This window comes from Fusarium phalaenopsidis, assembly GCF_050370095.1.
Source record: "Fusarium phalaenopsidis strain FUZ10S chromosome Unknown contig_32278, whole genome shotgun sequence".
Taxonomy (NCBI): Eukaryota; Fungi; Ascomycota; class Sordariomycetes; order Hypocreales; family Nectriaceae; genus Fusarium; species Fusarium phalaenopsidis.
This window is the reverse complement of record NW_028145417.1, coordinates 1507447-1527001: the sequence shown is the minus strand read 5'-3', so window position 1 is coordinate 1527001 and position 19555 is coordinate 1507447. Positions and strand designations below refer to the sequence as shown.

General features: G+C 52.7%; 7 protein-coding genes across 7 annotated transcripts; 5 read left to right on the top strand and 2 right to left on the bottom strand.

The window, feature by feature from the left end:
• Positions 1 to 123: 123 nt before the first annotated feature.
• On the top strand, positions 124 to 710 carry LRP88_01076 (Oxo-4-hydroxy-4-carboxy-5-ureidoimidazoline decarboxylase; the record flags this gene model as incomplete). Its single annotated transcript, XM_083237774.1, has 2 exons — positions 124 to 597; positions 657 to 710. 2 exons carry the CDS (start codon positions 124 to 126, stop codon positions 708 to 710), a joined length of 528 nt encoding a protein of 175 aa, XP_083106279.1.
• A 368-nt stretch (positions 711 to 1078) lies between these two features.
• LRP88_01075 (uncharacterized protein) lies at positions 1079 to 2305 on the bottom strand (the record flags this gene model as incomplete). Its single annotated transcript, XM_083237773.1, has 1 exon — positions 1079 to 2305. The coding sequence occupies one exon, from the start codon at positions 2303 to 2305 to the stop codon at positions 1079 to 1081; it is 1227 nt and encodes a 408-aa protein (XP_083106278.1).
• Positions 2306 to 5079: 2774 nt separating this feature from the next.
• Positions 5080 to 7305, bottom strand: LRP88_01074 (bactericidal permeability-increasing protein; the record flags this gene model as incomplete). Its single annotated transcript, XM_083237772.1, has 1 exon — positions 5080 to 7305. The coding sequence occupies one exon, from the start codon at positions 7303 to 7305 to the stop codon at positions 5080 to 5082; it is 2226 nt and encodes a 741-aa protein (XP_083106277.1).
• Positions 7306 to 8481: 1176 nt separating this feature from the next.
• Positions 8482 to 9638, top strand: LRP88_01073 (thioesterase-like superfamily-domain-containing protein; the record flags this gene model as incomplete). The annotated part of the gene is made up of 2 exons (XM_083237771.1): positions 8482 to 8781; positions 8829 to 9638. The coding sequence occupies 2 exons, from the start codon at positions 8482 to 8484 to the stop codon at positions 9636 to 9638; spliced, it is 1110 nt and encodes a 369-aa protein (XP_083106276.1).
• Positions 9639 to 10646: 1008 nt separating this feature from the next.
• Positions 10647 to 11716, top strand: LRP88_01072 (uncharacterized protein; the record flags this gene model as incomplete). Its single annotated transcript, XM_083237770.1, has 3 exons — positions 10647 to 11003; positions 11054 to 11246; positions 11301 to 11716. The coding sequence occupies 3 exons, from the start codon at positions 10647 to 10649 to the stop codon at positions 11714 to 11716; spliced, it is 966 nt and encodes a 321-aa protein (XP_083106275.1).
• A 2006-nt stretch (positions 11717 to 13722) lies between these two features.
• On the top strand, positions 13723 to 15860 carry LRP88_01071 (Metallo-peptidase family M12-domain-containing protein; the record flags this gene model as incomplete). The annotated part of the gene is made up of 2 exons (XM_083237769.1): positions 13723 to 13786; positions 13858 to 15860. The coding sequence occupies 2 exons, from the start codon at positions 13723 to 13725 to the stop codon at positions 15858 to 15860; spliced, it is 2067 nt and encodes a 688-aa protein (XP_083106274.1).
• Positions 15861 to 17077: 1217 nt separating this feature from the next.
• Positions 17078 to 18543, top strand: LRP88_01070 (Endonuclease/exonuclease/phosphatase; the record flags this gene model as incomplete). Its single annotated transcript, XM_083237768.1, has 4 exons — positions 17078 to 17449; positions 17499 to 17689; positions 17737 to 18158; positions 18212 to 18543. 4 exons carry the CDS (start codon positions 17078 to 17080, stop codon positions 18541 to 18543), a joined length of 1317 nt encoding a protein of 438 aa, XP_083106273.1.
• Between the last annotated feature and the right edge of the window lie 1012 nt (positions 18544 to 19555).

Genomic DNA, 19555 nt, shown 5'->3' with positions numbered 1-19555 from the left:
GTTGGACTACCTTGTTGGATCGTCCTTGATGTGCATATAAATTGCTCCTATCGCCCTGTTCTAGGGTTGAATCTGGAATCTTCAGTCTATCAACCATATAATTTGATCTTCAGTCTAAACACCATGTCCCTCCCGCGGCCCCAAGACGTACGTGAAGCAGACGAGACGGAACAAGTCAAGGTCCTGGACCTCCTGTTCGAACCGAGCCCAGCCATTCACTCGAATCTCATCCCTATTTTAAAGAATGCCGAGTATACATCATACTCAGAACTCATCGACGCCTGCAAATCCAAGCTCTTCTCACTCGCCACATCCAGCTCATCAAGCAACCCTGATCCCGCCCTCCTATCCATCCTAGGATCACATCCACGGCTAGGGGCTAAGAAGGTGGACTCAGCACAATCAGCGGCAGAGCAGGCCAATCTTCAGGGCGAAGGAGAGGAATTAGCAAAGCTCAACAAGGAGTATGAAGAAAAGTTTCCTGGTCTGCGGTATGTCGTCTTTGTGAATGGTCGAGGGAGGCCTGAGATCATGGAGGACATGCGGACCAGGATTACGAGAGGGGACTTTGCCAAGGAAGTTGACGCCGCGTTACAGGTACGAAACATCTGATAGAAGGACATGTCATTGTCGAGTTGCTAATCATATACATACAGGCCATGTGCGACATCGCCAAGGACAGAGCGTCCAAACTTGGCGTAAAACAGTAAAAACCCCAACCAAAAAGAAGCTGCCGAGAACCATCTTGCCTCGTATGCTGCGCCAACGGCTCTGAGCTCATATATCTAAAATCTTTGTTGTCAAAAAAGAAACAGTTTTTTGTTGCTCATCGAAAAAAAGAACAGAAAGCCTCTCGCCAAATCCCAAAGAATAGTTGAGTTTCCAGTCCATCCGATCGTTTAAAGCTGGATGATGCTCCCTGATGCCTATAAAATCCCGTTTGCAAAAAAAGAATACACAACCTGCCGCCCAAATGCCAGACGCAAAACTTTTTACATGCAAAAAAACACAATCCATGGATCCCGCTTGTTTGACTCCCACGAAAATGCCCCCGAGACGCCGCTTTGCAGCCTGCATGCTACCTCGACATCCAACAGATGCCGTCCAGCTCATCTAGATATTCTTCATATGACCGGTCATCCTCCCCGTCTGCAACGCCGTCACCGCTCTGCCCAAACAAGACGCTAAAGTCAGAGTACACACTCTCTTGGTCATCACCCGTGTCGTCCCAGTCGTCGTCTGCCGGATGCATGTATGCGAAGCTATCCTCTTCCAGGTCGTCCAGCGGAGGCATAGGACCCGTCGGTCTCAGTTCCGGGGACCGAAGGGGGTGGATCCTCGGCGATGTGCGCTTCTTGGTGGCGGCGACCTCCGCAGGTGAGAGAGGGCGGCCAGCCAGCTTGGACAACCGGCAGGGGACGGGCTTGGCATGTGGGAGGGCAGGCTTGGGTACCATGAAGGCGCCTTGGGGTCTTGTTGGTAACACTGCTCCTGGTGCTACGACTCCGTTGCCTACTGGGTAGACCCTTATGGACTTGCCCGCTGATGAGTCTAGCAGGCTTTGAGGTCGCCATGCCCCTTTGCCGGAGGCCTTGGATGCAATAGCCGCAATCTCTTGCTCGTATCTCCGCGCGTTTGTTGTCGGTTGCCCCAGGCTTAACCTCCTCCGTAACCGGTTCATGGTTGAGAAACGTAGGAAGGACGTCGCATGAAGGTGGGCAACTCTTCTGGCCATGTCTAATGTCGTGGCCATCTTTAGGAACCGCTTGTCGCCCGAGTCCTGGCCCTCGCGGTTGAGAATATGTGTTGCGGGCTGTGAGTATGGTTGTGAGAGTCGGCTGGTGATGAGCTCTGCACGGAGCCGACGCTTCTTGACACTCAGGCCGGCGGTGTTGAAGCCGTCGACATCAGACATGACCCGACGCCGCTTGGTGCCGCGCCGGGCCGTGGGTTTCGGTTGAAGCCGTATGTCAAGGGGTTTCGATTTTGTCCTCGCATCGAGGACTGTGAAGGAGAATGTTGAAGGAACATTGATTCGTGACCGTGGTGTCCATGCCTGTGATATCGTCGCCTTGGGGTGAGGGCCTCTCAGACTAGCTCCCTGCCTCGCCGTAGAGTACGGCCCGTCTCCCAGGAGGACCTCGAACAGAGGGTCGGGATCCGGACACCGGGGCACCTGGGCTATGTCGTTGGAGGCCAAGTCGAGCGGAGAGACGGCGAGGTCATCATGGCACCCGCCCGTCGAGTGGTGGCGCCACGTCTCGAGCAGGTTGAGAGAACTCTGTCCATTTGCCTCTACCTCCATCACGACAGCTTTCGCTTCGCTTGAGGGGATGGAGGGGCTCCGCGCGCGGTGTCAGAGGTGCCTCCTCGTCCAAGCCATCCGCTTCACCAGAACAGAGGTTCAGATCCACGGCGACTGTAAGGGTTGATCCAGCAAGAGTAAAAGACTACCCCATCCAGGTCCAATGAGGTCGCGTTGGGCTCGGATTGTCGACCTAGGAAATCGCTTGTCAGGCGATCTGACGATGATTACAAACTCCAGGCTCGTGAATCGTCGACCTTTCGGCAGGCTGGAAATGCAACCACTTTCCGCTGCCCCAGACCTCGCAGCCAAGATCCAGCACTGAAATCTCGCAACGTGGTTTTCCCCAATCCCGCTCTCAGCAGCAGCAGCAGCAGCAGCAAACCAACGGCTCCTCGGGGGGAGAGAGGACGACAGAACAGATTTGACGTTGCAGCGCCTGGCGTGATTCTTGGAAAAGGTGGAAGTGGGGCCAGAAACGTCCGCCGAGGCTCTGGTGATGAGTGAGGAGAAGATTGAGTCTTTTTTTGGTCCTGGGTAAGCGTCGTGTCCTATAGGAGGCTAATAGATAGGATAGATATCAAACCCTTTTTAACAGAAGGAGAAAGATATGGGACGAATACGGCAGCAAGGACGGGGAAATTGAAGATTGAAGAGGGGGGGGGAGGTCCAAAGTCGAGCGACGACCCCGAGATCAAATGGTGTGTGGCCCAAGGATCACGCCGAACCAATTCGACGGGAAATCCGGGGCCGGCACGAGGTGGACCATGGGCCGTGTACCGTAGAGATGGGGTCGGATTGCTTTTTCAGGAAGAGGCAGGTCTGGGGTGGCGGCACTAAGATGCTCTGGCTTTTCCATGAGAGAGAGAGCTGCGCTGCAGAGAGAGACAAGGGGGTGGTGTGTGAGAGGAGGGGATCGCGACGTTCCGGACCTGTAGGAACGACGTGTAGGCTATTGCCTGCCTGTCTCGAGGCGATCATCGATGGACGGCGCGGGGAGAAGGGGGGGGGGATGGGATGGGATGCTTGTAGGGATGGGTAAGCCACTTGTCCATGATCCAAGGACACAGGACACACTTGACCACGCCCTCCGAGGGAAAGCGAACGAGGATTCAGGCAAATGGGGTAGAATCAGCAACTCCTGATAGGAAGCCAACCAGAAGAGACGAAGGGGAAAAAAACCAACCAAGGAATGGGGACCGTGGTCTCTGCTTGCTGCGGTGGTCCTGCAGGCATCACGTCCGGGGTAAGCCATTCCGGGGGGGGCGCACTGAAAGACCAGCAGTGATCAGACAGCATCTAATAGGTCGGTCGCTGGTCAGGCGGTTGAATCAAGCGTTCAGGGATGCAGGGATGTCCATGAGCAATGCCCTGCTCTTGTTGGCCGGCGGCGCGGATGGTCGGGCACAAAGGGGGGAGGACTTAGGACAAGGGATCCAAGGGGGTAATCCGAGGACGGTAACGAGAACAAAAAGCCCCCCAGCCCAGGTCATGAAAGGGGGCCATGTAGCAGTTGAAGCGCAGTGCGGGCCGCTCAGATCATAGACGCAGCTATTTACCTTCTGTACAAGGTTCAGAACCCAGTTCAACTACGCACCGACTACATATTACCTACCTCCTGTATACTAACTAGTTATTACTAGCCATGCAGATATATCCCTCTCGCCCAATCTCGTGACCACCACCACAGCAGTCCCCTTGCGGATGGGTACCGAAGGGACCCTCTTTCTCCCCCTTCTTCACCAGCCACCGTCCGGATCGCCGTGGGATGGCTCGCAGTAGCATTAGCTTACGCTGCGCTTCGCTGCACAGCAGAGCAGGCAATTGATTTAGTGGAAACCACTACCCCCATGGTACGACAGCGAATTGCTTTTTCCGCCTCGTCGGCGTTGGGCTTAGCGGGCTTTTGCGTGGTGGGCGGGGAGGGGGCCCGGCCGCCGACGACCACGACGACTCTGGGGACGGCATCGGCAGCAATCTTGGCAACGCCCCCAGGGAGAGGGGACCGGGCCAGAGAAACAGGAGATGTGTTGATCCTTGTCTGCGTTGTCGTCGTCAAGGACTTGTGTATCCATAATACGTACTATTCATGTCTGTCTGCATGTGGCATCTGTCCACGTACTCGATTACCGCTTTCAAAAAGCCTCCCAGGTCGAGATCCATGCCACGTTGAATTGAGCGGTCCAGCTGAGGACACAGACAAAACATATGGATGCCATGTCTTGGCCCTCCTATTTCTGCTTTCCCCTAGTTCTCCACTGAGACCCCCAAGCCGCGTTTTATGACGCAGATTACTTTTTCAATCCTCCCCTTCGGTGAGCGGAGACGAGACCTGGGCTGTTGACGATAGAGAATGCTGCCGTTGGTCATCACGACTCCAGGTGTTGGGCGCTTGGAGATACCCATCGTGGAAAACCCACTTCACCGGGCGGCCTGGCCTGGCACGCGGCTGGACTGGGGTCCAATGGCTTTCAGCCCGCTTCTTGGCTCTCTCTCTCATGTCCCAGACAAACACTTGTCACAGTCACACCAGCTCCAGGTTGTCATGATCGACTCTCTCGTGTTGTTGACTGACAATGTGCAGTGCCGTACCGTAATTCCATCCCAACAGAACCACCGACCGCCCTTTGTCCGTTGTCCTATTACCAAGACAAAACTCCAACAACTCCGCCCACCCCTGCCGCCTCCAGCCATAGAGCATGTCTGCATTATACAGCAAAGCAAAGCAATGCCATGGGACGTGCGTGCGTGCGTGCGTCCCCCTCATCGAATGCTCACGCTCGCCTCGTCCTGACGTCAAAAATCTCATTCTTCCATCCTCCTTGCTCGTACTCAAACAGCCTCTGTTCCGCTTCCCTGCCTTCCATCTCCCACAGCCGGACCAAGCTCCCCGGTGCATAGCGCCCCCGGAATACGCCCTGCCCAGGCTTGACCCCGACACGGGCCTCAATGTCGGGATCGGGGGCAGGGACGAGGCGTGCCGCGACGGCCCGAATGAAGGTTAACAAATCTTTGGGATCTGCGATCCGTGTCGCCCTCAGCCGCTCCCGCGCGTAGAGCATCTCGCGGTTGAGGAAGTGAAGCCCCTCGGCGATGCCAGCCGCGATCTTGACCTCGAGAGCCTTGCGCACGATGGGCCGGATGATTGGCTTCAGGATCCAGGCAAGGCACGCAAACTTGGACTTGCTGAGTGTGTAGTTGAGGTGATGGATGTGGACGTCCACGTTGCGCAACGTCACGATCTGTTCCAGACGGTCCTTGCCAATCTCGATATCCAGAGTGATATCCACACCGCGCTCGTCGAGATGGAACCCTGCAATACCTTCATCTACCATCCGGAAGAGGCCAGAGTGTAGACGGAACCAGTAGCCCAAATCATCCGCCGCGATAGATAGACCAGACACCGTCACCTTCATCATCGAGGTCATGGTGGATGCAGTTCCATGCCGGCCCTTCCGCACTTCAAAGTTATTGTAGGTGGAGACGTTGAGCTTAAAGGGCAAGAATGAGCTCGCATTGACGGTACGCCCCGGCTCCAGGATAAGATTCTCAAGCAGGAGGTCAATGGCGGGCGCAGCCACTTCGACGCGTGGAATCGGAATGTACTGGATGGCTTGGATGAGCAGAGGTACAAAGATGTTGACCGAGTCGGTGACCAAATCGCTGTTAGCGTACTGGCCTGCAGGGGAGAGCAGCTGGGCGAGCCTCTCAGTCGTGTGGATGAGATTCTTGATGTCTGTATCCTCCAAGACTGACTGAAAAGCAGCATGCAGGTTTGCCAGGAGGTTATCCAGATCATCTCTGATGGATGACTTGGCCGTCAATTCGTTGGACTGTTTCCGCAAGCGTTTGAACCGTTCCTCGGCATTGTCGAAGAAGTCGGGATCGCTCAGCATGTCCTGCACCAGGTTTCCAATCTGTCGCACAAGTTCGTCAAAGTTGGGGTCCGTTCGACCATCTTCCACGACGGCGTCGAATGACCGCCTGACATCTTCCCAGCGCTCGTGGTCACCAAGCGAGGTGATGAGCAGCCAAAAGTTGTGCACCGCCCTGTCGGCCTCGGGGTTGGGCTGGGTGTCCTCCTCCAATGCCTGAGCCGTCTCGACGGCGGCGTGCGAATAAGCAAGTAGGTAACGTCTGATGAGAAGTGACAGAGTCGAGACAGACTCCTTGTAGTCTGTGCGCTTCCGGAGATTGAGGACGGTCTGCTTGAGTCGGTGAACGAGGGCATCACCCTCGTCGCCCTTGGCATGTTCCTTGATGCTCTGACCTGCCTCATCTGCCACCACAATGGCGCTGTCCTTGACCGTCTCGGAGATGTCGGCAATCTCTTCCTTCAAGTCCTGATTCGACGGGGCGGCGCGTGATTTGCCATTTCCGTTTGCCTGCTTCAGGGCATCCTCATCCTCCTTCGTTGGCTTGATGGCCTCACCAGCCTGCTTGGAAACGTCAGACAAAGTAAAGGCGGTGTCTCGAAGGACCTCTCTTCCAACGGTGCCCAGGTCAGATAAAAAGATGCGAAAGTCGGAGTTGGTTAGTAACAAGGATCCGACGGTCTGCAGACTCTTGTACGCAGCAACGGCATCGGCTCGGACCTTGGCCCTGGCGGCCCTTTGCTCGATATGCGCAACATCCACATCAAGACGCGCTTTGGTGAGATACCAGATAAAGTCCTGTATTTGATCGCTAGCGTTTTTGTGCTGCAAGACTTCGATGAATTGAGTGATCCATAGCTTGATGGTCCTGACCAGTGCTCGCCCGGATGGACTCAGGTCTTGTCTTTCTGGGTTGAGGATCTGGGCCGATAGAAGTGTCCGCAAGTGAATGATGACTTGTTGGTTGCTGGGCATATATCCTTTGGAAATGGCTCGTAGCATCTGGTATGTATGGAGCTTCTCGTGCAGACGTGTCTGCATTGTTGTGTCGTCATTGTAACGCGGCAGCAGAGGCTCACGCTCGGCCTCCTCGCTATCGCTGCCGCAGCCAAAACACGACAACATCTTGACGGCCTGAGTTTTCGATTGCTCAGAAGCAATTGATTTTTGGCGATTATTTGAAACGTGTTTGTTGATGAGGGTGAGGTTCATTCTTATCGCCTGGCCTGTGAGAGGCGCCAAAGGGAAGGTAAAAGTGACGACGTCATGACTCGGCCGGAGCTTCTGGTCCTGTTTTGTGCCTGGAGGCAGGCACTGTACCTGCACAGGCTATTTAGCAGCACAACACAACCACGTCTGTCGCATCGAAAGGCAATTTGAAACCAGCCGATTGGATAATTGACTTTTTCATTTCGTGATCATGATGATTCTTTGGTATTTTGTGATGATGTGTGGGCTTGGTTGATGAGGAATGAATATATCGCATGTGAATGCAATGAGACTCGAGAATGGCATCATCGCTGGAGCAGAAACCATGCTCCAAGCTCATTCTTTTCAACGGCAGCACGCATGAATCAAGGGGATACTGCAGCTTTATAAAGAATGCCTGGAACCAGGTCAACATTCGTCGGATTGGCCATTCACTCGTCTCTTATCTTTGTTATCTGCTTCTGTGTCGCCAATCCCAGCCACCAAATGCATCACAATGCTTGTGATTCAGGGTAGCAATGTGATACTCCTGGGCTGATTTTTGGGTTGATTTACCCTCCGTCCCTCCCATAAAACAAAAGATGTAATTAGGTGCCTTTCACGCTTTGCCCGAGGCTTAATTTGAACCGAATGTTGCCGTATAATAGGGTCCATTTAAGGTGCAGTGGCTCTACAAGTCTGCATGCTCGGCCAAGCTCACGGCTATTCGCACCAACCCAAAAAAAGGCGACATTTCTTTTCTCTTGAACAACTTCATACTTGAGAAGCCGTTTGTCTTTTCACCGACGATATCTCATTCATTGACCGGTAATTTTGGAACACGATGTCTTGTGTCACTTATCTTCCCAAAACGGAAAGGACCTCGGTAACGCCAATTGGCGACAAACCGGCCTTGAACAACAGCCTCCCGTGCTCCCGTGCTTGATTGCGACTATTGGCTAGGTCATTTCGTCTCAATAGGAGTAGACACTGGTCAAAACACCTTCAAAGACTCATCTTCTCAAGTTTTATCAGAGCCTAGAGGTCACTGTCCTAGTTGCGCCCCTCAAGTCTTGGCCTCGGCACCCCTCAGTCGGCATCCATCTCAGCCCGATGGCGGCATCCAAAGAATGGACGCGATTATCCTTCCAGGAAGCCCTGGAGTTGGTTAAGCTTCCCGCTGAATCTTCAGAGCCGCAAAAATGCGTCAAGAGATTCATGAGCCGTCAGCCAGCTTGGGAGCCGGGCAAGGAGCTCCCTTGGGACTCACTAGGGCTCGCTCCACCCAAGATTACGAGAGGAGCTTACGGTGCTGTCGTCTACGCGCAGTCATCTCTGGCGGCAGCACGTGTTGTTGAGGAAGAGGACCGCGAAGAAGGAAATGGTGTGAATGGGAATAAGCGCGGGATTCATGTGAGTCGATTCATTTCACGGTCGCGTCCCTCACTCACCAAGTCCAGTCCATCCACGCAGTCTTCACCAACCCAGGGCGCTCTGATCGTCCCTTCATTCTCGACGTGTCTGAAGTTCATTCAAGTCGATCATTCTCAACTCGTTTAGTCAACGCGCGTCAACCAGTTCAGCCCTCGAGTAACCCTGCCGGACCTTTTCCAGTATCCGATGCTGAAGCGCCACTTGACAACACCTGCTTGACATGTCTTGTCACCTTCAAGCGACCTGTTCCCAGCCCCGACGATGTCCAGGACACTCCGCCCCAAGAACGATACAGAGACATTCTGTCGTCAAGAAAGCCAGACGAATGGGACCCTTGCCCACAAGCTGACCTTGATGGGTTAAAGGCCAAGTTCCCAAATGCAGGCCATGGGGCGTTTCCAATCCTCGACATGTACAAGGTCGATATGACAGCCTTTAACGCCGATAAGCCCATACCCGACCGGAGGGAGCTTATCTACTACCGATTGCTCAAGCCCATCCCCAAGGAGGATGTCAATGCGCATGTCGTAACCCATGCATTCGAAGCAGACCGAAACAGTCTCTTCATGCTCGGCAACCACTTAGGCTACGGCCACGACTTGGGCATAGCGGCGAGTTTGAGCTATTCATTCTATGTACACGTCAATGCTGAGGAGGCAGTCATGGAAGGTGATGGTTGGTGGATTCAAGAGGCCTCTTGGTCTCGCTTCAGCGCAGGAAGAGGCGCAATGGAGAGTCGCATGTGGAGTCCAGAAGGAAAGCATGTCGCGACGGGATATCAAGATGGGATTGTGCTGCCGATGACAGCAAAACCAGGTAGAGAGACCAAGTTATAGCATGGAGAGACCCCATATTCTCGGCGGTGAAGAGGTCTGGCCCCGGAACTCGGCGTCGCCAAGTGCGAACATCACGGAATTAACGGATCCGGACGGAGCAATCCACCTCCGTAATCCGTAGTCGCTCCCCGGAGCAAGGGTCAATTCGCTGACAACCCTTGAATATATTCCATCTTCTATTTTGTTTGTTTGGAATCTCCACAAGGCATTCGCTGACGTGAGAGCCAGGACTGGATTTGAGTTGTTTTGCGCCCTTGCCTCTTAGTCATGACGCAGACGACTAGACAGCAACCCTTGATGAATTGACAGCGCAGTGGCTGAAGTTAGTTTCGTTTACCGTAATCATCCCTCCTGAGGATGACTCTCGCTTGCGGCGAGGCCCTTTTGCTTAGAAGAAGGAGTCTCACACTGTTGAATGTCACTAGGGGACCAACGTGGCAAGGATCGCGTAAGCTCGATTTGTTGGCTTCGCAACTGTTGGAGCTCCTCAAACAAGGCAGGTTGATGTAATGAAACATTATAGAGATTTAATCAATGCGGCTAGGATCGTATAGGTGAAACCCAGCGCAGCGGACTCCGGCAGAACTTGCTAACGATGGGTCCCGCCGTGCCGATCTCGACTGGCCGCCCCGGTCGATTCGCAGAGATTACCTCCGCGGGCTCAGCCTTAGACCCGGGCCCATTTGTTTTTCTCCTAGGGCTGGTCAGAGAGGTGCCAACCAAGCTTCCTACTTGCTGACTGAACTAGAACTTCTAACGTTAGAGAGTCTGACCATCCCCTTCCGCTATAACCGGGGTTCCTTTGTGGCGGCTTGGCCAGAGTTGCAGTCAGCGGGATGCAAGTTAATCGGACCTAAGATGGCGACTGTTGGTTAAATCCGTTCTGGATATTGATACGGAGAAGGGAGACGCGTGTAGGAGACCTAGCAACTATATAAGAGAGCTCGCCTGGGTTCGGTCTTTGTCTCAGTCCAGTTCCACATCCAACAATCTCTCAACCACCTCGCAATGGCCTCAACCGCTCCCCAAGGCATGGCAGCCTATGCCGCTCCTTCTCTCTTCCAGCCTCATAGAGCCCGTGACGCTATTCGAGATGCTCACAAGAAGAAGATTCCTCCTCTGCTGGGTTACTACGCCGGCCTTAGTGCCGTTCCCCTGACACGACTCCTGGCCCCCATGAACTTTGACTGTGTCTGGATCGACTGGGAGCACACATCTTGTAACGTGGAGACTATGACGACCATGGTCCACGAGGCCATCTTTATGAGCCAGGGCCGCACTATTCCTTGGGTTAGAGTTCCTGGCCACGACCACGCAGCCATTGGATATGCCCTGGACGCTGGTGCGAGCATCGTCATCCCTCAGGTAAGTTGTTTGAGATAAAGCAATTGGGGACAGGGCTAACTATTGTCAAGGTTGAGACTGTGGAACAGGCCAAGCATGTTGTTTCGTCTGCCAAGTATGGTACGAAGCAGAACGGCACTCGATCAGCTCCCCCATTCAGACTGGTGCCCTATGTCACTGATACTCCTTACGACTCAACACGCGACCTCCACAAGTGTCTCAACGACCAGGCCGCCATCATGATTCAAATCGAGACTCTTGAGGGTAAGTTAATGATTGGCATGTGGAATAATACCGGGTTCTAACGTCCTATCTTAGGCATCAACAACCTCGACGCTATTCTCACCGAGGTCCCTGACATCGACCTTGTGTGGCTTGGCTCCCTCGACTGCCGTCTGAGCATGAACCTCCCCGGAAACATGGGCATGGGCGGTGACGAGCAAGAGTGGTTGGACGCCCGTGAGAAGTTCTTCTCCGTCTTGGACAAGCACGACAAGCCCTACTCCGGCTTTGCGTTTGGCGCCCCTCCATTCGGATCCCCCGAGGCTCTCAAGAAGGCCGCCGAGAGGATGAGCATGATCATCATGTCTGCTGATGTGATGCACCTGATGGCCATGGGCCAGGAGCTGGCTCAGGCTCGGGAGATTGTTGCCTCTCCTGAGACCAACGGAGAAACCAACGGAGAGACTAATGGAGAGAAGAAGGAGAATGGAGTCCGAGTTGAGAAGAACTGATGTATCTCTAACGAGTCTGAAATAATGAATGACGGGTCATAGATTTGGATATTAGAACTATCGCTTTAAAACTCTACCTCGAACGACAGCATGTGTGCATTGAAGCGAATTTGTAATAAGTGTGGCTAATTTGTTCCTTATTTCCCCTTCTGAAGTAAATCTACGTGTAGGTTAGCTGATTGTCATGCACCGGCTAAAAGAGAACAACGAATGATTGACTATGTTTGTTACCAGGCAGTTCAGGGTTGTTAGAACGTACCCGAGACATCCGGCCACCAACCAGAGCGCCGATAGATTCCATAATTCTACATAGTTTTTAGGTCGTTGCGTGGCTACGTATTTTACTCTTCTATTATGTTTCCTACAGTGCTTGTTGCGTGACGTTCTACGAAATCACTAGGAATATAATTTGTGAATTCTCAACCCATGGCGAGAAGGCTAGAGGGTCTTCCTAAACGAGAGAGAGAGAGTGTGTGGAGATGTACGCTGCAAGAAGGAATGGTGAATACTGTATCCTTGTATCTTTCTTATTCTTTGTGCGTACCCAGGTGGTTAATGTGACTTGATTTGTGTTGCTTGCCTTTGGCATCCCTTGTCTGTGCCATGGGAGGCCTCCACCCTAGACAATTTGTGTGAATAACCAACAGTGAGAATAATTCGCTCGCTGACGGCTCTGACCCTTAAAACTCTAGATACAACCCCCTTAGCAGCGTGTAGTCTTATTTAGGGATTGTATTGGGGGCGAGATACATGGAATGGTCATATGGAGTGTGAAGTCTGTGTCATGGAGGAAAGGTAAAGCAAGTAGGAGAGGCAGAGCTGCTTGAGACAGAACCAAAGCCGAATCGTTGTAGCAAACAAGAAGCTAGCATATAAAAGCTACTTTGTATGTTTTCCAAGAGACAAGATCGTCATTATTTCAAATAGAGGCACCTTGATAGAGGCTCAGCGATGGTGACGTACACTCACCAATATGAGAATCGGAGCTCGGAATGAGATATTCTGTAATCCCGAACAAGCATCATCAAACCCTGGCAAAGTCTTGGTTGGGGTCTGAAAGCATCAGCCAAGGAATGCATATTGGTTTTGGTCAGTCTTGAGAGTCGTCATGCTTTAAAGGACCCTGTATGGAATACGCAAGCAAGCGCTTATTTAAGCTTATCAATTAAAGTACATTGTACCCGTGCTTCCGCTGGCATCAGTCATCCATTCCTAAGCCAAGAATGAGCCCAGACCGACAGGAGGAGAAGTGCCACGGTCAAAGCCGCCTTCGAGTGACGCCGACACTCGGGATGCCAAGAGAAGAGCGTACGTCAGCTTCGAGGGGAGGTCGGGTTTAGCCCACTCGGATTTAACAAGATGCTTACAGATCATCCCATCCCGCCTCCGCCAACGGTGGGATTTTCTTTTACCCCCCTGTCTGGCAATTTTTTTGCCTTTCTGGCCGGTGACCACTTTTTTTCGACGATCTGCCGGCTGCCAATCATGTCTGGGGAGGGTTTGAAAGAATGGTCGTGTGAGGGTCTGCCATTTTTTGTACAGGTCTGGGCATTTATCTGATGGGAATTGATCAAGGTGAAGATGACTGAGTGTTGTCTTGGAGAAAAGCCCGTGCAAAACGTCCATGCATTCATCCAGACTCACATCTTACACGAAACAAGTTACACTCACGTATCAAGGAGTCTACCGAATCGTCGGAGATGGATTCTCCACAGATGGACTCGCCCCGTCAAAGCCGGCCGGCCGGGTCCCGTTCTCCATGACGAGGCCAGGGTGGCTTAGCATGCTTGGTATAAGTCTCTTTCTCGGATGCCAAGACTTGGTGATGATGGTTGGCCCAAGCACTTATACTTTGTGCGCCCGGTGAGATAGACGGCTGGACCCTTTTTTTTCTCTGATATGAAGCATCTCTGGGAGATTTAAGACATTCGGGATCCCAAGTTGGCCGTGGGAATCAGTATCACGGCGAGGGCATCTACACTGAAGCAGCCCCTCATACACACACGATGAATCTCCCAGGTCTCTTGTTATCCTTGCTTTCGATTTCTGTCTCCCTGCTGCATGTGCATGGTAAGTCCCGCCACAAAAAGGTTACATGATGCACCTGTCGATCATGTGTAACTAACATGATCCTTCTTCAGCCTTGTCAATAGCCAGAAGCCCAATCCGCCACGCCTCCCTCATCCAGGACCTACACTTTTCTCAAAGTCCCAAAAGCCTTGACGCCTCCTCAAATTTCCAAGTCGAATTCACTACATCAAAAGAACAACAGAGGATCCAACTAAATCTACAGCCAAGCCGCAACGTCATCTCGCGTCTCACAGACGTTCGACATGTTGGACCCGACGGGACTAGCGGCTTGTCAAACACCCTCATAGGACGAGGCTCGCCGCTCCTGTACAAGGGAGACGCCTTTATTTCCGATGTTGAGAAACAAACATGGAGGAAAGTAGGCTGGGCCCGGATTATGGTTCGTTCTCGGAACGGCCGATATCTACTTGAAGGTGTCTTTAACCTGGACGGCGATTACCACCACATCTCGCCCAGCTCGAACCTCCGCAATAAGCGGTTCAAACTGGACGGCAAACTCCCTGCGACGGACGCTCCGTACATGGTGGTCTGGAAAGAGTCGGATAATGTCGAGCAAGACGGAGGCATCTTTCAACGATCGTTGTCCAACGCATCGATATGTGGCACTCAGAGTTTGGATCGCCGTTCGTTTTCTCTGGATCTGGATGACCGAGACCAAAAACGAGACACGCCACGTTATGGATTCGTAGAGCGTGTGCGTCGACAAAACGGAATTGGTCAAATCGACCCGGTGGACGTTATTGGACAGACCAGTGGGTGTCCATCGACCAGACGAGTGGCCATGATAGGAGTCGCCACGGATTGCTCATACACGGCCGAGTTTGACTCGCTTGAAGATGCTCGGGAGAACATCATCTCACAAATCAACATCGCCTCGCAGGTATACGAAGACGCCTTCAACATCTCCCTGGCCATCCGCAACCTGACCATCAGCGACTCCTCCTGTCCATCGACAAGTTCCACCACAACAGCCTGGAACCTCCCCTGTTCATCAAATGCCGACATCTCAAGGCGACTCAGCCTGTTTTCGGAGTGGAGAAGTCAATTCCGCGATGAGAACGCCGCATGGTCCCTGATGAGTGCGTGCGAGAGTGGCTCAACAGTTGGCATGGCCTGGATCGGCAACATCTGCAGTCGTGGAGGGAGAACCTGGCGAGGCGGAAGCTCTGTTGCGTCTGCCAACGTCGTCATTCGTACGGCAGCCGAGTGGCAGGTCTTTGCCCATGAGCTGGCGCACAACTTTGGAGCTTCTCACGATTGCACGTCCGAGACTTGCAGCGGTGATTCTCCTGTTGAGGGCTGCTGTCCCCTTAGCAGATCTACCTGTGATGCTAGTGGTCAGTACATCATGAACCCGCGGAGTGGACGAGAGCTGCGTGAGTTCTCACCTTGTACTATTGGAACTATCTGCACGGCGATTGGAGATGACTTGATCGACACGAGCTGTCTTGTCGATGAAGATGACGCACCTGATATCAACGAGAGTCAGTGCGGAAACGGCATTGTTGAGCCAGGAGAGGCGTGCGACTGCGGCGGTGAAGAAGGATGCCCAGAGAACTCATGCTGCAACCCCTCAACATGTCAGCTTCAGAGTGGCGCTGCGTGCGATCCAGCGACAGATGCCTGCTGTACAGACCAATGCCAGGTCGCGTCCAGTGGTCAGGTCTGCCGAGAGAGTACAGGTTCTTGCGACCCCGAGGAGACGTGCGATGGAGAGTCGAGCCGATGTCCCGAAGATGAGCGAGATGATTCTTGCGGCGACGACAACGGAGGAGGAGGCGGTTCCGGAGGTCGCGGCGGTGGTAGCGGAGGAGGAAGCGGAAGAAGCTGGTTCGACGAGAACCGAACCGTGGTGATTGCCGTCGCTGCATCTGTCGGAGGCGTCGTCGTCGCGCTCATTCTAGGCTGCTTTATCGCCTCGTGCGTGCGGAAGAGGAGGAGAAGAGGAGGAAACCGGCTTCAGAAAAATAGTCCTTTTGATGCGAACAACCCCCCGCCTGTCGCTATGGGAGAAGCACCGGCCATGCCGCGTATGGTGCATCGTTACATGTAAATTTGGAGTCTGGGATGCATTTAGCATATTTTATGATTCATGATAAAGAGATTATATTACTTACCTATCAACAAGAGATCTGTTTCTGCTGCATCTTATCTGATCACGGTGGTTCAAGCCTGAGGCCGGTGCATGTTTTTAGAAGCCTCACAAGGAAGTGCACCATTTTGACTCCTAGCAAGGAAAAATGGACAGTGACCTGGGCTAGCCGTGAATGGTTAAATTTTCTGACTCTGTTTGGACCCGAGTTCAAAGAGACATCAAATAACGAAGAGAGTAGCACCAGATGCAGCTTGATTAAGATCCAGACAAAGATAAAGCGCAATACACTTAGTGTCACGAAAACCACGGAACCATGGGATACAACCTGATGTTTGGCCGTCATAGATATTGTCGCGTCTCAAGTATTTCTTTGTGACGGGTGAAATCACCAGCAGCCACAAAGCGCCTTACGGTATCCGTCTCGCATACATGTTGGATAGACTGTAGATGGATCAGCTGTCAAGTCAATACAGCTAGCCATATGAGACTACGTATAGGCGCGTGACTACTATTCGTGCAGCAACCCATAGCTTCGGGAGAGGAATACACCGAAGACACCATGTTCTTCGTCCCCCTTTGTATCGACTGCCGCCTTGAATGACCCGGACTGTCTGCCCAGCTTTGCTATGAATGGGCCGGTTAATAAAGATCCACACTATACCTAGCAAAGAACGACGGGGTCTTTGCCGTTTATAGTTACATTCGGTGGTCGTTGCATTGACGTTTGCTATGCGACCCCTTGGCGCGGAGTCTTTACTGGATTAGGGGCGCTTTAGAACTTGAACAAGTTGAACAGAGTGTTGATCCTAATCCGGGCTCGAGTTAAAAAGGGACGAGATGCATCGGCTTATATATCGTTGAGAGTCAAGCCGATGCAGGCACCGCCAGACTTGGGGGCGGGGAAGAGGTGATCCTACGAACCCCCAAAGTCCGGGGAGCAGATCACGGAAGCTTATTTGTGGGGTATTGGACCACGATGGTGTGGTTCGTACAATAACTACCTCGTTAACGACAGCGATCTTCATGGCAACCTTCTGTAAAGGGTAGAGACTGGGGTTAAGCTTAACCACCTGTCATATTGGGACAAGGATAGTCCTCCGCAGCAACTAGTTCAAGACCAGCAACATAAATAGAGTGACTAAGTCTTTGGGAACACCCATCTGCAACCAGAAACAATGCATCTCAGGACTGGTATCGCGGCACTTTGCTGCATGCTCGCTGGTGCATCAGCGCTGACGATGAAATCAACAAAGTCCTGGACAATCGGCACCGATCTCCAAGGTCCCGAGCGACTCAACGGAGTGAGCTACCAGGAAGATGCGCTGATCACCTTTGGCGACCATCAATATGTCACCTTTTATGAGACGACTCCGGCTGGATATAATAACCACTATGTCAAGGTTGGCCGTCGTCGTGTCAATCCGTCAGTTGGCGACTGGGAATACCTGACTCTTACCGATTACGTCCAAAAGACCATGGATGGGCATAACATGATTTCCATGGGCATATCTGGTGACGGCAAAATTCATCTCAGCTTTGATCACCATGTCAGTGCACAAGCCAAAAGGGTGGGCATGATTCACTGATCGGTTGTAGGACGTGCCCTTGAACTACCGCGTGTCCAAGACGTCTATTGCAAAGGATGTCCCCTCACAGTGGACTGCGGACCTGTTTGGGCCTGTTGTTCACGAGCTTGCGGGATCTACGGGTCCTTACACGCCCTTGACTTATCCCAGGTTTGAGTCACTGAGTAACGGTGATATGCTGATGGAATTTCGTATCGGACAGTGAGTAACACACTTACTGTGTGGGATGTCCTGCTGATTTTCAAAAGATCTGGCGCTGGTGATAGCTACATTCACCGATACAGCTCTTCGACTGGAAAGTGGCAGGCTTATGGAAAATACATCGAGGGAGACGATAACAACGCCTACATCAATGGTCTCAACTCCGTCAACGGAAAGTTGTACACCTCCTGGACCGTCCGTGAAACACCGGACGCAAACACCAATCACGACGTCTTCTTTGCTTACTCGGATGATGACGGACGGTCCTGGTTCAACACCAACGGCACCAAGCTTCCAAAGCCCATTTCAACGTCCCTGGATAGCACACTGATCTGGGATATTCCTCAGAACAGTCGCATGGTGAATCAAGAGGGCCAGTTTGTGGATGCTAAGGGCAGGGTTCATGTTCTCATGCGGGACAACCTTAGCGGGGAGCATCTCTACCAGCACTATCTCAGGGATACAAACGGTAAGAAAAGTTCAAAACCGTTCGTGTGACTCCACAGCTGACACGCACCGTAGGCAAGTGGACAAAGAATGCCATCAAGGTGAGTGGCATCAACGGCCCCGATCTTTTCGACCCTCGTGGAAAGTTCGCAGGAGACAAGTCTGGCGAGCACCTCATCGCACTTCTCCCTGATGCAAAGGCATTGAAGACGGGAATCTACGCATCCACGGCAACTGGAGGGTTCAAGGACTGGAAGTTTCTGGCTGATATCCCCAACACCTCCACCGAGCCCTTGTTTGATAGCACTCGCCTCCGTGATAAGGGCATCTTGAGCGTGTTTGTGCGCCAGGCTGGGGGTTTTCCCGACAGGAAGCTGCAGGTCTGGGACTTTGAGCTTGCGTTTTGATTAGGGCTCAAAGAGGGCTGCAAGATGCACAATAGTCACTGCTGGGTATCTAGAGTATGGCACGATATCTATAATCAAACGCAGTGGTACACTCTCGGCATACATCAACCACATTAGCGCCATCTTCCATACGCTCAAGAACATGCTGGATCTGGTCCTGCATGGTGCCGATACGCCATTCTAACTCACAGATGAGCAGGCGATGCTATTCCAAACCCTATTCGCTGCCAAGACAAACACCGCCCTCGCACCCCTCTCCTCCGTCTACTTGCTCCATGCTATATTCCCGAGCGTGGCCTCGTGTCACCCTGCCCCATCGCCCTTTGCTCAATCTAAAAACACCAGGCTGACGCACGCATGGGATACACAGTGTCTTTTCCTACGAAGACTGTCCTAGCGGTGAGTGTGGCGGCGCCCATGGGACTTGTCTGTTTCGAAACTTAAACCTAAACCTTCCACAATGAGGTAGGTACCCGTGTGTTCGGATTTATTGTGTATCAAAGTCAAGAGTCGCTGCAACTAGAGGAGCCCATTCTTCAACAAATGGAGACCTACAACGAGTTCTGCCGATCGATCCTCGACGTCTGCAGGAACCAGGTTACAACCCTCTGGAACAACCAAACCTTCACCTTCAGTGCGCAGAATGGCTCTTGGGATGATTGTTGGACTGGGCGTATGGGGATCCCTCTGACGCACTTCGAAGACCGCTGGCGCGCCCTGGAGGTTGTTCCCTACACCGGGCCTGCTGGAGACAAGCTGGCCGCAGACACACACCCAAGCAACGAGGCTTTTGTTAGGAACATCGGGGAATCGAAGACTGCCGGGCACTTGACCTTCGTTGACGAGATGACAAAGAGCATTTGCCAGAGACGGGTATGTTTGATGGCGCAGCTATTCCTCCAGACCTGTCCCGGCGACGAGAATCAAGGCTGGGGTCCCTGGTACAGGGCACACTACGAAATGCAGTAGAGGGCAAGCTAGACGCGGAAGAGCTTGAGGAGGTCATTGGCCT